At 47.5% G+C, this 16,584-nt stretch overlaps 1 protein-coding gene across 2 annotated transcripts in view; it reads right to left on the reverse strand.

Moving 5' to 3' along the window:
• The window catches only part of grb14 (growth factor receptor-bound protein 14), a 48,261-nt gene that overhangs the window by 28,819 nt on the left and 2,858 nt on the right, over positions 1–16,584 (reverse strand). Inside the window, exons 2-3 of one of the 2 annotated variants that reach the window (XM_042083275.1) lie at positions 11,022–11,244; positions 8,348–8,477 (exon numbers count right to left, since the gene is read on the reverse strand). In XM_042083275.1, the coding sequence (XP_041939209.1) occupies positions 8,348–8,477; positions 11,022–11,212 (321 nt within the window). In that variant the 5' untranslated portion in view covers positions 11,213–11,244. Of the gene's footprint in view, positions 1–8,347; positions 8,478–11,021; positions 11,392–16,584 lie in introns of those variants that run through there. The other variant, XM_042083303.1, reaches the window with a different exon arrangement.

Genomic DNA, 16,584 nt, shown 5'->3' on the forward strand with positions numbered 1-16,584 from the left:
GAGAGAGAGAGAGAGAGAGAGAGAGGGAGGAAGAGGAAAAGAACTAACACTGATTCACTTATCCCAGGTCTTACACAACTCATGTAAAATTGGTAATTATCCATTTCTGACACCTTACGGTTTGCCAAACACAAAATTTGACAAGAACATAAACCAAACCAAAGCACAGTTGTGCGGTTTTCCTTAAAAGTATTTTTTAGCTTTGTCAATGAAGAGAGAGATGGAGGACAGAGGACAGAGGGATGAGATAACATGTGGGTTAAGAATACCCGCTCTGTTTCCTTGAAACATTGCAGCCTGTTCCAAATGGGTTCCAAGGAGGATGGATAACCTTCAGTCCTTGAAGTGCAACAGAACATGCTGAGACCCAGCACTCACGACTGTTAAAAATAATACATAATCTTTGGCAATTGGCATGCATGCTCACACTTTATCTTCTCTCTCCGTTTCTGTATCTGCCTATCTGTATATCAATCCGCCTATCTGTCTGTAATGCTGTCTATTCTCCCATGTTTTCTGTTTGTTTCATCCCTCTCTCTCTTTCTCTCTCTCTCTCTTGCTCTTCTCTGTCTCTCTCTCTCTCTCTGTCTCTCGGCTCTTTGACTGCAGTATGCTGAGCCCTATATGAGGGGGGGTGAGATGCAGCTGGAGCTTATAAAACAGCTTTAAATGACTTGCGCTGTTTCCCTCATTAGGCACTGTGTCATGTTCAGTCTGCTCACAGTGAGAACCGCACTTCCCTATTCATGAAGTCTCTTTAAAAGGCCATCAATTCTTCATGAGTAATGCCCTTCTCCGATCGCTGCTTTGACGAAAATAAGACATCAAGCCATCTCCATCCGTGCGTTCCCAGAGTTAACGGTACCACTCTGACCATCCAAGCAGACTGATTCGGCTGGCTTTCATGAATAATGTGGTGGTAATATGGGCCATATTTTTTATACGAGGGGGGGGGGGGGGGGGTGGGCGGTGCGGGAGATCCATCAAGTTGAATTCTGACAGATGTACTGGAGTGTGAAAGAGGATCACAAGCAAGGGCTGGGGAACAGCATAGGGGCTTACGTGTGAATCGGAGGGGCTGGGGCACATGGGAAGACACCCAGGGGTCTGTGGTAATCATGACTCAGCTCTTTTCTCATGCAAATGTACCATGACACGTCGGGGTTTGGCTGAGAAGGGGCTGGGAGGGGGGGGGGGGGGGGGCTTTGGCAAAGTGCTTTCTCACGGCCAAAACAGCTATGAAAGCCCACATAAAACAATGATGTGCCAATAGGGACCAGGCCCTTCAGGCGACTCCCAATCAAACACTGAGCCTTAGTCTAAGCCAGGGAGCCTACGGAAAATAACAAACACCCAGGCCACTCACTCAAACTGATCAGGGCAGCTGCTGTCAGACAATATGGGAGGACAGAGCAAATATCAGCCAGAATTTAAATATGTTGTAAGAACGACAGTAATGCAAACAAATGTTGTTTTGGAGCTGATAATCTGTCTTTGTGCTGCTGTAAGGCTGGTGCAACAGGGTGGTGGTGGTATATTTAGACACACAGACACACGGACCCACAGACACAAACAAACAGACACACACACACACACACACACACACACACAATAAGCGCTTTCAGACATACGTGTAAGACCGGAGGTTCTGCCGATGTTAAACGGTGGGGCCGTATATCTGAACGACATAACCGGTCATATGGAAGTCCGAATTTACCCGGTGTTTATACTACTCCCCCCCTAGTATTTCCTCCGGACATTATGTAAATGTGCTGTGTCTGAACGAGGAGTAGAACATGCGGTTAAAATTCACACCTAGTGAGAGGGCGTGTTGGTGACGTTTCTTTCGTGCGTCCATGTGGTTAGATCTGACTTAAATGCCCGTGTTATGATGGAGTGGCATAGTGCTGTCCAGAAAATCTCCGACCTGGAAAGATGCAGACATCACGGAGCTACTGTCCATGAGGGCATACAACATTTTGATAGAACACCTGAAGGGAACGTTAGAGACACGTTAGCCTACAACTGCATGGCAAGGACAAACGAATTCAGAAGACTGAATCATCATAAGCAGAAGGCGCTGAAAAGGCAGTAGCCTACAGCGACAATAACAGGAGTATTTAATAAATTGTTAGCCAACACGGTTTTCTGTTCATTGATAGCCTTCATGACCTGCTGAGCTCGCTGATATTTGCTGAGCATATATGCCTAGAGAAAATGAAAACGAAGAAAACCCAATTTTGTTCCAAGCTCCTTACGTAAATGCGACACATGGGGAGAGGATGCTTTTGGAAAAAATAAACCATGAAAAAACGAACAACTTCACTGTTATTAATGTTAGTATTTTGTTTGTTGCTTAAAAACGTTGTATGATCTTGAAGTCTTGAGTTCGCCTACTGAATTGTCTGGTAGCCTACCATAAAGTTTGTGCATGCTCTCTCTCTCCAACGCAAACCAGATTTGGGGTTCTATAGCTAATTCTGGTACATAACGTTGAAAACAGATAAATGTGTTTATTTGAAGCACACATACAAATACTGTAGGCTAGGTCAATTTGTAAACAAAAAGCAGCTGTGACAGGCAGCGGCCGCATATATTCTGCGTCAATTCTCGCATCTTGTGAACTCTACAAGCCCCCACCCCTCACTCGACAACCACACGGAGATTCTGTAATGTGCGTGTATGTCGTTCACACATACGTCCGTATAAGGTCAGTATTAGGTCCGCAGGTTAGCATCATATCTGAATCATCCGAAGGGTAGGACCTCCGTTTGACAAACCTCCTCATATACTCCGGAGGTTATATCTGAAAGTGCTTAATCACACACCCTCAGGATTGACAGGCGACGTGAGTGGCCTATCTTTCACTCTGCACTGACCCTCTCCTCATGGACGCCCAAGAGAGAGACAGAGAGAGAGAGAGAGACAAAGAGAGATGGAGAGACAGAGAGAGAGAGAGAGAGACAGAGAGAGAGAGCTTGGGAGAGAGGCATCGTAACAAAGGCAGGCCGAGGGAGCAGAGAGGCCTTCGGGGGGTCCCCATGATACAGCACTTTCAGCCCACTCAGCCAGCCACTGCATCTATTGAGAGTGAGAGTGTGAGAGAAAGAGAGCTGGTGGTGTGGTGTGTGGTGTGGAGGGGTGTGGTGTGTGGTGTGGTGTGTGGAGGGGTGGGGTGCCAGCGGGGGTTGGGGGGGGGGGGGGTGATGTCATCTTTCCCTGGAGAGCTGCGATGGACTGGATCTTGACCCCTCCGGCGGCTCAGCGGAGCGTTGACGGACAAACAGCTGGTCACTCGGACATATTCCCCCATTGTCCCTGCCATTGTTGCCTCTCAAAGGGTGAGGAGAAAGACGGTCACCACAGAGGGCAAACACAGCCCTCATCAGGTGGCCAGAGTGAAGACCTCATTCAGACTGGGACTAACAAGGAGCACCGCGCAATGAAGGGCTTTGATTTGATTTTCGGGTGGGGATGGGGAGTGATGGTGGTGGTGGTGGTGGTGGTGGGTGGGTGGGTGGAGGGGGGGGGTTACTGAGGTGCCTGTCTCCCCCCTTAAGTACCGAACCCTCTGACCATCCAAAAATAATGGCAAATCCATGCTAATCCCCAGCCCTCTTTGGAACAATGCACGACAGGCATTAGCGGATTGAAATCGCTCCCTAATGTACCACTGTGAGACCCAGGTCAAGCATGGGAGTCAGGTAACAAGCGCTCATTTGCGACCAGAGACACGGCGCAAACACATGAAGAAGAAAAAAAGAGAGATAATCAAGCACAATAAAAAAAGGACAAAAGATCCACCTGATCAGCCGATACAAAAAGGAACAAATAATCTGATTAAGCAGAGGCCAAGGAAGCACACAATCACTGGCTCTTGTTCCCGATTAGGGATGAGGAAGAGAAGGAGTGTGATGAAGACATTCATTAGAGAGCTGAATTGGTGGATAATGCTGCTGATATTGCTCCTGCTTAGCACTGAGCACTATAATTTGCAGAAATGAGTCAGGGCTGCGAACTGGCCTTTGCAGACAATCGCAGACATGGAGTGATTAGTGATAGTAATAAGCACCCTGCTGGCAAGCGACCGGCACCTCAGCCAATAGCCAAAGCGTGTCGGTCGCCCGACTCAACAGCCGAGGGGCGGGAAGCCGTCCTGCGAAACAACTTTGGCAGGTCGTGTCATTTCTTTTTTGTTCTGTTTGTTTTTTTTTGTTGTTTGTTTCGCCAAGAGTTCATCTGTAATCGCTGAAATTGCTTGTTTCAGCAGATCCTCCAAAATCCGACAACTCGAAATCCGGGGCCTTTTTTAACACGTCCAGCTTACACCCTCTTTTAACACAAACACTTCAACCCACTCTAGTGACTGTTAGCAAGCTGATAGCTGAAAAAAAAACCCCGTCGTAGCTCAATCAGGGCTCCAGATCTGCAGGTTAGGATTCTGGCTGAGTGGGGTGGAGAGGAGAGGAGGCCGCATCAGTGGTTATATAAGCGGGCACTAAAGAGTTATTGGCTGCTCGCGCAGCGCCATGCTAGCCCTGATAGAATTGGTGCTGGGCTCTACTGAGGAGTGTAATCCGATCCAGAGCCAGTGCTCCTCGCCACCCAACCACCTCCCGCCCTCCACACACGCACACACACACACACACACACACACACACACACATGCACACGCACACACACACATACACATTCACACAGACACACACACACATACACACAGACACACACAGACACACACACACAAACACACACACACGCACACGCACACGCACACACACACATACACACAGACACACACACACATACACACAGACACACACAGACACGCACACACAAACACACACACACACACACACGCACACACACACATACACACAGACACACACAACAGACACACACACACACACACACACACACACAACAGACACACACACACACACACACATACACACACACACACACACACACACACACACACACACCTCCCCCTCCCGCGCCGGTCTCCTATCTCTTCCTCGCTGGGCTCTAGTGCAGGGGTGTCTGATAAAATGCCTGCTGTACACAGCCAGAGCGGCCAGTGTGCAACACTACACCTCCACATCACAGCCCAGAGCACAGAATGCGCGTCTCTCTTTTTCTCTTCCTCTTGCCTATCATTATGCTTTTTTTTGTCTTTCTTGGAAGTTGTCGGGTGAGTTTCGCCTCTCGCCGTCCAAATTAGCATGCGCATGCCGCCTTAATGAAGAGGTCAGTATGATAACCAGGCTCATGACTCTATTATGCATGAATACTGCACAGCATCATAGTAAAGAATATTTAAAAAAAGGAGAAGCGAGATCATATTTGCATTGGAGCACACTTATCTGGATCACACGTGTTTGCATGTGCATGTGTGTGTGTATATGTGTGTGTGTGTATGTGTGTGTGTGTGTGTGTGTGTGTGTGTGTGTGTGGGGGGGGGGGGGGGGGTCTCTCGGAGAGAGAGCGTGCGGGCCCTTGCTGACACGGCGCTTTCCTGCGTGCATTCCTTCCTCATTTACATACTGCCATAACTGGTTCAGAAATGTCTGGTGCTCGCTCGCTAGCGAGCTATTTGCATTCTTCACAACTCAACAGTGGACTTGCTCCAGAGGTAGGAGGCAGCGGAGGGTTCAAACACAACAAAACACAAAAAATACAATTATCATGTATGGTCTATTATTACCTCTTTTCAATCCATTATTATTAGATATTTCTTTTATAAAGTAATACATCTATCCCTCATGTTACACCAACATATTAATTCACCTGAATATAGGCTACAGTAGAGGCTTATGGACATCTGCTGTTGTCAGTGTGCAGGCTATCCCTTAACTCACAATAGCCTACATGTTTTGTTTGGTTTTTTCATAAAAAAATACATTCAATGTTCAATTATTACCTGCTGACTAATGCAAATTACTGATTGGTTTTAAAGAATTTCACTTGCGCATGCCATGCATGCACTCAGATGGCGGTGGCTTTCTGCCATCTGTGAGGCTGTAATGATTACATTATCCAAACTAAAGTGATAGGTTCGCGATCTCCGTCTGAAAGCCAAGCCTATTATTTGTTCTCGCTTGTTTTTGCGCAACTAATCAAGAACAATTATCTAGAAGCTTCACAGAAAAAAAACAAATTGAACACTCATCCCTGAGCAGCTCAAAATATTTAGCCTAGGTCCCCTAGGCTGCATTTGGCCATGGAGAGGTCTGTGCTCCCTGAGCGCCTTTTAGTTATGAAAACTTTAACAACCAGTGACACATGGAAATATATGTTACAGTTTTTTTCAGCTGCTTACACACTAAATCTTTGCTTGTCACGCAATTTTCTAAACATGTCCTCCAAACATCATAACCCGACACCAAATCTGCAAAACCATACACTAATTCTCAGTGTTTGACTCGGTTTTCAATTGACTAAAACACATTTTGCAAAACACCACACACAATTTTCTACCTAACACACAAAAATCTAACAGGAAGTAACTTGATTTCGTTCTTCAAACACAACCCATCAAAATGCCACACTAAATCACCAGTGCTTCACTCTTTCTCTTTGTAATGTGTAAACACTCTTTACTTTACTGAACACCATCCAATCATTGCCTTAGTATAGGTCTATGAATAGATATACTCTCTATATAGGTATGGACCTTTTCAATCTGCTCCTAGAGGATTTCCGGTTGAAATATTCAGAACCAATGCAGATACTTTGAAAATTACAGTAATCGGACTTTAGCTTACAGTAATGTTCTACAAAAAGTTGACTTTATGTATGTAAAATGTGTCTTTTTACTATATTTTTGTTTGTCCCCATGTTACAGTACCATTAGCTCAATACATTTTTCTGTGCCTCCAGAAATGCCTTAGGAACGCTTACAAACGGTAGAATTGTTTGTTTCTGCAGTTGAAAGGGTCTATAGGCCTATGAATACACTGTACACAACCCCCCCCCCCCCCACACACACACACACACACGCACTTATCTTTGGAAAAAAACAAAATCAGTGCTTTCAAAACTCCATGTACATCTGGTGGTCACTGTATTCTTCTTTGCTTTTTTTCTTGTTTGCTGTAAAATACTGCAACAGCAAACTATTTGGGAAAAATCACTATTTTTGGTTTCAATATTGCTTGCATTTTTACTGTGTATTTCAACTTCTCTTTGTTGATACCGCAACTTTCACTCTTGTATGGAAATACATATAGAAAGCCTAAGACAGAAGAGCTTTAGGTTTTGAGCAAGAGTGTGTACATGATGTATCCAAAATGTCATATTATGACAAAAGTGTTTGTAATGTGAGGCGAATGTTTGCTTTAAAGATGTGTTTTTGACATTTTGAATGTTGTGTGTCATTTTGCTGGAGATTTGAGGCATGTTACATTTTGTGTGAGCAATTGTGGGTTTTGTGTGTGGAGTTTTGAAAAATAGACACAGAGTTTTGAAAACGTGTGTAAACAATTGTAAAAAACTGTAACTGAAATAACTGGTGAACAAGTAATAACTTTCCAACACAACATCAAACTATTAGACCTAGGTGAATTCACCATCGCACTCAGAGGAGATTTTTTGTGTCTGTCTCACACCAGAGCAGACCTATGTATGCTACCCCTCCCCTGTTTGCAGATATCTTCTCACTAAAATAGGTGTTAAGTGAAATCAAATTTGAATGTAATTCATTGAGCAGTACACCACAGGTGTATTTCTCTATTAAAAATAAAGTTGTCCTCCGAAGAGGGGGGTGGTCGTGTGATAAAGAGAGAAAAGAGAGATTTTTTAGTTTAGCAAAACGGCAGCTGTGAGAACTCGAATCTTGCGAGTTAACACTTGTTAAGCTCACCTCATCAAGTCTTTCATTTAACCCACCGTTGCCTGGAGAGTAAATAGCATAAAAGAGGCCACTATGCTCTGTCTGTAATTCTTACTTGTCACTTTCTCTCTGTATTTCACACATAAAATAGATTTGCGGGAGATTCTAATTCACGGAGAAGTTTGATGTCTGCTCATTATTGCGTAGTTTTAAGTAAGAAATCGTACCACCGTACTTTGATGTGTAAATGCGTGTTTGCTACAGCAAAAGTAGGAGCAGGGCCTACACCAGTAACTTTGGATGTGTGTATGTGTGTGTGTGTGTGTGTGTTTGTGTATGTGTGTGCATGTCCAGGGCTCACCACTGTCTTAATGTGAGTACCCTTGTTAAACAAAGGATAAATACAATAAAATAAATGTGTTTCAAAGTCAGACCAGCTTCTTCAAGACATGCAATAGCAGCAGTAGCAACAGCAGCAGCAACAGCGGCAGCAGCAGCAGCAGCGTGTCTCACCTGAGTTGAGCTGCTTTTGGTCCAGGGGAGCAGGCACTCGGACACCAGCGAGGAGACGGTGGAGTTGAAGAGCTCGGGGAAAGGGTTTGGCACGGGGCTCGCCAGTGTGTCGTCTCCCTCTCCACTTCTCCTGCAGAAGGGGCACACAAGCAGGAAGAGGGGCAAAATGAGAGTCTGACGACAGCGTTTGAGCTAAAGACTGTGTGTGTGTGTGTGAGTGTGTGCGTGTGTGTGTGTGTGTGTGTGTGTGTGTGTGTGTGTGTGTGTGTGTGTGTGTGTGTGTGTGCGCGCGCGCATGTGTACAAGTGTGTGTGTATGTACAAGTGTGTGTGTGTGTGTGTGTGTGTGTGTGTGTGTGTGTGTGTGTGTGTGTGTGTGTGTGTACGTTTGTGTGTGTCTGCTGAGGAGAGACAGACTGAGGTGATGTCATGCTGCAGCTCCAGATGAATGGGTAATTGTCTCTGTTGCTGGCAGCGTGACACAGTTAACCATGTTAACCCCGCAGCACAAGGTCTACTGGGAATGGAAGGGACGCGCACTTGGAACATCACATATCCCCCTCTCTTATCCAGTCAGTACGAGAACCAGCACATTTGTGGTACTCACTTTGCTTTGTATATTTGTGTGTGTGTGTGTGTGTGTGTGTGTGTGTGTGTGTGTGTGTGTGTGTGTGTGTGTGTGTGTGTGTGTGTGTGTGTGGAAACTGAACATAAGAGGGAATATGTAAGTGGTAGAGTTGAGTGTAGGTGTTGTTCTATCTATGTAAGTGCTTGTGTGTGCTTGTGTGTTTGTTTGTGTTTGTGTGTGTGTGTGTGTGTGTGTGTGTGTGTGTGTGTGTGTGTGTTGTGACACTGCACTTCCTCGTTGACCAAACAGATGACACACCCAAGCAAGGAGAGGTAGAGGGTGAGAGAGAAGCAAGCGAGCCAGAAGGACAGAAAGACGGACAGAGACAGAGAAGGAGGGAGGGATGAGGGAAGGAGGGAGGGAGAGACAGAGCGCAACATATTTGATGAGAAAGATAAATAAAGACGTGCATGACTAGAGCCTCCAAGCTCAGCACTCAAGGGTCTCACTAAGGGCACTTCATCACTGAACCCTCTCCAGCCCAACAACATCAGCCAGACACACACACACACACACACACACACACATCGGAACATACACACACAATATACTCAGCACACACATGTGCACGCACATACGCACAAAGACACGCACATGAACCCAAACACTAACCCGTGTACACCACACAAGCGTACATACACACGCAGACACACACATACGAACATATACAGAGAAAAGCAAAAAGAAAAAACTGGAAACATGCGCACACGCAAACACACACATGGAAAAAAACTGGAAACATATGCGCACACGCAAACACACACATACACTTGTGCACACACACACACGTGCGCACAGACAAACAGGCAAACACACACACGTACGCACTTCTTCACTGTCCTCACACCTGCTACACCAGTGTGCAAGCCTGCATGAGTGCCTTCTTTGATTTGTCATCACTTTATCTGTACACAACAACCCCCGTAAATAAAGAATGGGGTGCACTTGTGCGCCTGCTTTGTTTATCTGGGCTTTTGGGGGAAGGCGGGGTAGGGCAGGGTAGGGCAGTGTAGGGCAGGGTGGGGGTAAGGGGTGGGGTGGATGAGACCTTCTGAGGATACCAGGCGGCCATGATGGCTGTTATGTTGTTTATCCCACAAACGCAAAGAAGCGTGTCCGCTTAATCCGCTAAAATCAAAACGCAGGCTGAGAAAGCAACCTTTTGTGTTTGGAACACTCTGCTCAGGCGAGGGTGAGGCCATAACAAAAATGTTGGAACATTGGCCAGTGTCCTGTGAGAGTATTAAAAAAAAATAGGCTTTTTTTTTTACAGTGCTTATACGCGTTGAATGCCAGCTTCTGTTCCACTCTGACATATCTTAACTGTTCTGTACACACACACGCAGTTACTAAGTTACTCATTACGCCCAGGAAAGTAACAGGTGCTTGATTTGCGCTCAATTCTTTCTATCGGCTGTCAGATTTTGTGTAGAAAGCACTTGGGGACAATTGTGTGCTCACCACAAGTGTTTACAGGTACAAAGTCTATTGCCATTTTTCAACTGGACCCTCTCTGCCCAGGCTGCAGGGGAATACAAAGGCTGCACTATTCTTAGCCCGTGAGGGCACACTGTATGCCCTGGCTGATCACATATGTTAAAGATTAACTTTTAAAAAGTGACTTACAGTATCAGCACTGATAGACACCGGTGCACGGCTGGGTACGCAGCTCATAGACCACAGTCAAACATTCACACACACTCAAACACACAATCTTTCTCGCTCTCTCTCTTGCACACACACAGAAACAAACACACACACACACACACACCTCCAAACACACGCATACACATCCTAACAGGCGCTTCCGAAAGAATATGCACTCATACTCACATTACCAGTTGTTAGTGCGCGGCTTCCACTTGTCACGAACGAGCATTTAATCAGTCGCAAGCGAATGAAACAAAGTCAAAAGCATCTGTGTGATTTGATTCCCAGTTTTAGCAGGGGCAGGGGCACCAAGAATGAGACAGCAAAATAGAGAGAGAGAGAGGGGGAGAGATAAAGCGAGAGGAGAGAGCGAGCGAGCGGAGAGGCGGTCGCGTACCTGTCCCCCTTGTGGAGCGTGGTGGTCCGGCTGTGCGGGGCATGTGGCGTTAGGAAGGGGGCTCTCAGGGGGATGAGGGCAGGGCTGGTGAAGCCGCTGGTGTTCGCCTTCCCGCTGCGAAAGATGGCCGCTTTCTCGCCGAGGCTGTCAGAGCTGTGGATGTCTTCCAGTGCCTTACTCATATCACTCATGGGGCGCCAGCCGGCTATATCCAACGCATCATCTGGAGCGGGGGAGAGACACAGAGGGAGACGCCAGGGATTGGGGACTGTGGGTCGAATGTGTGTGTGTGTGTGTCTGTGTGTGTGTGTGTGTGGGTGGGTGTGTGTGGGTGTGTGTGAAAGAGAGAGAGAGAGAGAGAGAGAGAGAGAGAGAGAAAGAGTGTGTGTATGCGAGTCTGTGTGTGTGTGTGTGTTTGTGTGTGAGTATGTGGAGTGAGAGAGAGAGATGAGCACAGAGAGAGAGAGAGCGAGAGAGCGAGGAGCCCGCTCAGTTCCTCCTCTCCCAGCGCCCAGGAAAGCCACCCTGCCTCATCTGCTGTCCGTCAGGCCGTCCCGTCAGGGCAAACCGATCCCTCCTACCAAAACATGATCCGCCACAATAAAGTTATTTTTAACTCCCGGACGAGCCCTGCGCACTTTGACACGCTGAAGTGTTCGAAATAAATGTTAAAAAATGGACAGTCGAAGAAAAAAAAAAAGTCTTTTGCTCCTTCCTTATTTATCTGTCTCTGGGGGTCTTGTTCTGCTCCAAAAAACACAAAAGACTACCAACTATTGTTTTGTTTTGTTTTTCTTTTGTCCACTTTCCCACTTTTTGTTTGGGCCTTTGTGCTCCAATCTTCCTCTCTGTTGTCCCTCGTGCTGACTGAGCGGTCAAGAACTACCTTGAAGCGGAGCGGCGGTGGCCGTGGCCCCGGGACCACTGGAGGGTTTCTTCTTTGTTGGTATGCAACTAAGTTTCTGTAATGAGCTCTGGAGGGCGGCCAGCAAGGCAAGGCAAGCAGCGCGGCCGACTGTTTCTTTGTCACACAGGCTCTGTGCTCGGGCTCCCGGTTGTACTTTAAACTCCCTCAGTGTGCGTGTGTGCTCCCATGTGTGTGTGTGTGTGTGTGTGAAAGAGAGGGGGGGGAAATGTGTGTGTGTGTGTGTGTGTGTTTGGTGATCATGTGGAGTGACAGAGCACCTCCTGAGGGCCAGTGGCCGAGAGCTGCGTCACTGTCGAGGGTGTGTTTGGGGTGAGAGAGCACAAGAGGTGGGAGGGGGGGGGGGGGGGCAGTCAGACAGTTTTTTTTCCAAAGACAGCACCAGTCTCGGGGTTATGTGTAACAATAGGAAGTGCCCCCACCACGCGCACACACACACGCACACGCATACATACACACACACACACACACACACACACAGACATGCACACACACTCACGCTCCCATAGGCTGAAGAGATAGCCACAGCAATGCGAGGTATGCAACCCATTCTCTCTCACGGTTTGGTGAATCACATCTGACATGGTTCTCCTGTCTGAAGCCTTAGTGGCCGTGTGGCTCAGGCAGAACCCCCATAGACAGGGCCGTGGAGTCCAAGGAGTCTGTGTGGAGGATGGGGCCGTTCAAAAGCCCTGTGATGTCACAGAAAGTGTAATTAAAAACACGTCTTGGGGGGTGTGGGCTGCACATCTGTCAGCGCCTCTCTCCTGTTTGCCGGGGCTGGAGCTCACTCGGCACTCTCGTTCCGCCTTTCCACTCCCCCCCCCCCCTCTCTCGTGGTCTATCTCATGCTGAGTGAGCCTCTGTGTCACTCTCTGTGCCTTTTCTCCCCCTTTTCCGTAAAGCAGTGCGATGCAATTAGATGGAAATGAAGGGGCGCATCAGTATTATCAAGCCCTCGTATGTCTCCAATAATGCATTCCAGGTCTGCAGGGCTCTGGGGTGAGGGACAGCAACAATGACGCGGCCCCACCTGGCTTGGGTTACCTTTTCACCAAGACACAAGCGTCTGAAAAGACCCCCCCCCCCACCCCCACCACCCCTCTCTCTGGAGACCAAACTTACTTACACAAACACAATGGTGACCGAGAGCGACCGGAAACAGGGCCACAGTGGAGCGGGGTGAGAGAGCTGATAGCCCCAAGCCCTTGTGGAGATACACGCTAAATGGCTGGGGGAATGGGAGATTCGCTCTGAATGACTAAGGCCTAAGTGATTGTTTGTGTGGGTTGTGTGTGTGTGTGTGTGTGTGTGTGTGTGTGCCTGTGTATGTGTGTGCTTATTGAGTGTGTATGTGACTCCCTAAGTGTTTGTGTGCTCCTGTGTGTGGGTATGTGTAGTGTGTATGTGTGGTGTGTGTGTGTCGAGCAAGTTAGTGTGTGTGTGTGTGTGTGTGTACTGTCTGTGTGTGTGTGTGTGTGTGTCGAGCAAGTTAATGTGTGTGTGACTTGCGACTGACCGAGAGTGCGAGCTCGCTGAAGTCCCGCTGAACAAGGTCACTCGGGCCAAGCAACTTGGGGCTGTCCAAAAATAGCTCCAGGCTGAACCGCATTCTTCTGGCATCAGTCAATGCAAATGCTTTCTAATTACATTAAGCACACAAGGAAAGTCGTGGCTAATTTTAGTGGCCATCAAGGCTGGGCCCATCTGCACTTTCCAAGCGTGACGAGGACAATGGGAGCTGGTTAAAATGGTGGTTTGGACCCCATGTGGACCTGCACTGTAACGTGAAGTAGGGATGATGCTGAAGAGCTGATCAGGACAGGAAGAGAGCGATAGAGATAGATAGAGAGAGGGAGAGAGAGATAGAGAGAGAGAGGGAGAGAGAGAGATAGAGGGAGGGGAGGAGAGAGAGGAAGTTGAGCGCCAGCTGCTTCACATCTGTTCTGGTTAGTCTGTGTGGTGCCTCTGCTGAAAGCTCAGGAGAGAGAGATAGGGTGGGGAGAGAGAGAGAGAGAGAGAGGAGAGAGATGAGGGCTTCCATTTATTGCACACACATGTGCAAGGCCTGCCACACAGCCATGTTGGGGCTTGCTCCCAGAGGGCACGTTGCCACTTCATTTGCACAGCAGCGCTCTCTCTCTCTCTCTCTCTATCCCCCTCTTTCTCTGTCTTTCTTGCTATCCCTTTTCCCGTCTCCCTCCACGAGCTCTCCTCGCCGGCTCTCAATCAACAGGCTGCATGCAGCGGAGACCCAGCCAGTGCGAGTTGAGTTCGGATGAGTTGGTTCTTGCCCGCAGAACAGCTGAGGAATGAACCCACGTCTGGAGTCAGATGGCGTGAGACAGACAGCTGAGGGGAGCAGGCTGGAACGCCGCCCAACTAGAGTTTCACAACAGCGGGGTGACTCGTGGGTTAGCCCCGCTGACCACTGATGGGACTAGGGAGTGGCTCACCAGCTCTTACCGTCAGCGAGCGGCACCATGAAAACGGATCATTGTCTCCCCTGCAGGCTCCTCCTCACCACATCATCAAAGTTTAATAAGCTCACATCTATCGATTTTTTTTTTTCAGATGCAAGGCACTCGAGTCTCGTATAGCCTAGCCCTGGCCCGGTAGTAGCCTAGCGTACTGGCTAGCCTTTCCTCAGAATTTAGCCAAGCAGGCCTGACTTCTGGGAGGTTTTAGCTCATAGACAACAGTGAAGAAAATGAGGGGGCTGAGTGGGACGGTGGGGTGTGGGGGTTGGTGGGCAAGGGCTTACTATTATGGAACCATCGAGTTGTTCCACCCTAAAAAGCACAGGGTGCTGAGGCCCTTTGGTTCTGCCATCCTCATCATCCCGCTGTAATTATCACATCGATGACGGATCTCCACAGCAGACACACTCAGTGGCTATTTTCAGCCACGCGCTCGCTCACGCAGCAGGGCTGCACTTGTGGATAGCGCCCGAAACGGTTATTCTTAGACCGTCACCTAGAGACATAATTGCACATTAGAAACACAGCGCACATCGGCTGCCACCTCACGCTTCTGGCCTTTTCGGAGCTCAACCTGCAGCACGGTGTGGCCAGACTTGGCCGAGCCCCAGCAGGCCTGGCTGCGTTTAAAAAGAGACATACTGGAAGTCTGCTTATGTAGAAGTAGATGAGGAAGAAGAAGACGGAGAGGAAGAAGGGGAGGGAGGGAAGGAGGGATGGAGGGGGAAAGGGAAGGGGGCCGTCAAATAAAATGTTTATTAAAAAATGAGGCATGCTGCTGAATTCTTTGATGCTTTCCATCGTGGTGAAGACAGGGACAGTGCTGTTGATCCGATGATCACTGGTGTGTGTGTGCGTGTGTGTGTGTGTGTGTGTGTGTGTGTTTGGTGGGGTGGGGGTTATATTGTATGAGCCATTTTGTGCATGACTGAACAGCCAAAAACACCTCATGCTGATGGATTAACAATAGACAAAACCATGTGACAAAACAGTTTTGTGTAACTTGGCAGTTTCCTTTCTTCAACCGAAATACTCAAGGAGCACAACAACTAAAAAATGGAGGAAAAGAAAGTGGACCATCTGACCGAGAAATAGATCTGTGAATGCAGCACAATGCTGGTAAAATGGGCCACTTGCTTATGCTGAGAGAAAGAAAAAATAAAAAATAAATAATAAATAAACAAAAAAAGAAAACCATAAACAGCAGAGGGAAAAAAGGAACAACAACTATTGTCATGGGGTGCCAAGGTGGGCTCTGCAGGACTGATTCTTGAGTATTGTCATGGGGTGCCAAGGTGGGCTCTGTAGGACTGATTCTTGAGTATTGTCATGGGGTGCCAAGGTGGGCTCTGTAGGACTGATTCTTGAGTATTGTCATGGGGTGCCAAGGTGGGCTCTGCAGGACTGATTCTTGAGAACCAGGCTTGTAGGAAAGGGGCGGAGGACAAAACGAGAAAACAGAAAAATTCAAAGCGTAATTAAATCATCTTATCATGAGAACACAATAAACTCCTCAATCTGAGTCCCTCCCACACCACGAGATTAGACCATTTCTGGCAAATACACAATGGTGTTATTACAAACATTAACTGATAACGTTCGACAGAAAAAAATCTATGCGATAATGTCTGGTTCCCAGCAAGGGACACTTAGGCTCTGCGTCTTGAGAAAACTGACCAGAACATCTTTCTGAAGAAAACCTATTTGATTCCTTTATTGCATCAGTGCCTCAAACACACACCACGATTTCAGAGGTTCTCAAATATTTCAACAGGTTATCCGCAACATATAGTAGGCATTTTCAATTCCATACCACTTATCTCCTTATGGTCTTTTGAGGCAGAAACCTAAACTTGCCCTAAATCCTTTTTGCATAACAGCCCCCCCCCCCTTTCTTGTAGTCATGTATATGCTTTATGGTCAGAGCAGCGAGGACTGGGTGGGGGTGGTGGGGAGGGGGGTGTAGGTGAGGTTATTTCTGAATGCAGCACAATAATATTAAGTCCCGAAAACGTGAACAGCAAAGATTAGAGAGCTAAAGCTGGAGGCAGCTTGAAGGATTTATTCTAATAATTACAACTTGGATTCCTGTTGTTTGGTGGAAAGATTACGTGTTAAATGAACCTGCAGAAATCTTGGCCCTCGATGGCTACTTTTA

Source organism: Alosa sapidissima, chromosome 2 (genome assembly GCF_018492685.1).
Source record: "Alosa sapidissima isolate fAloSap1 chromosome 2, fAloSap1.pri, whole genome shotgun sequence".
NCBI lineage: Eukaryota > Metazoa > Chordata > Actinopteri > Clupeiformes > Clupeidae > Alosa > Alosa sapidissima.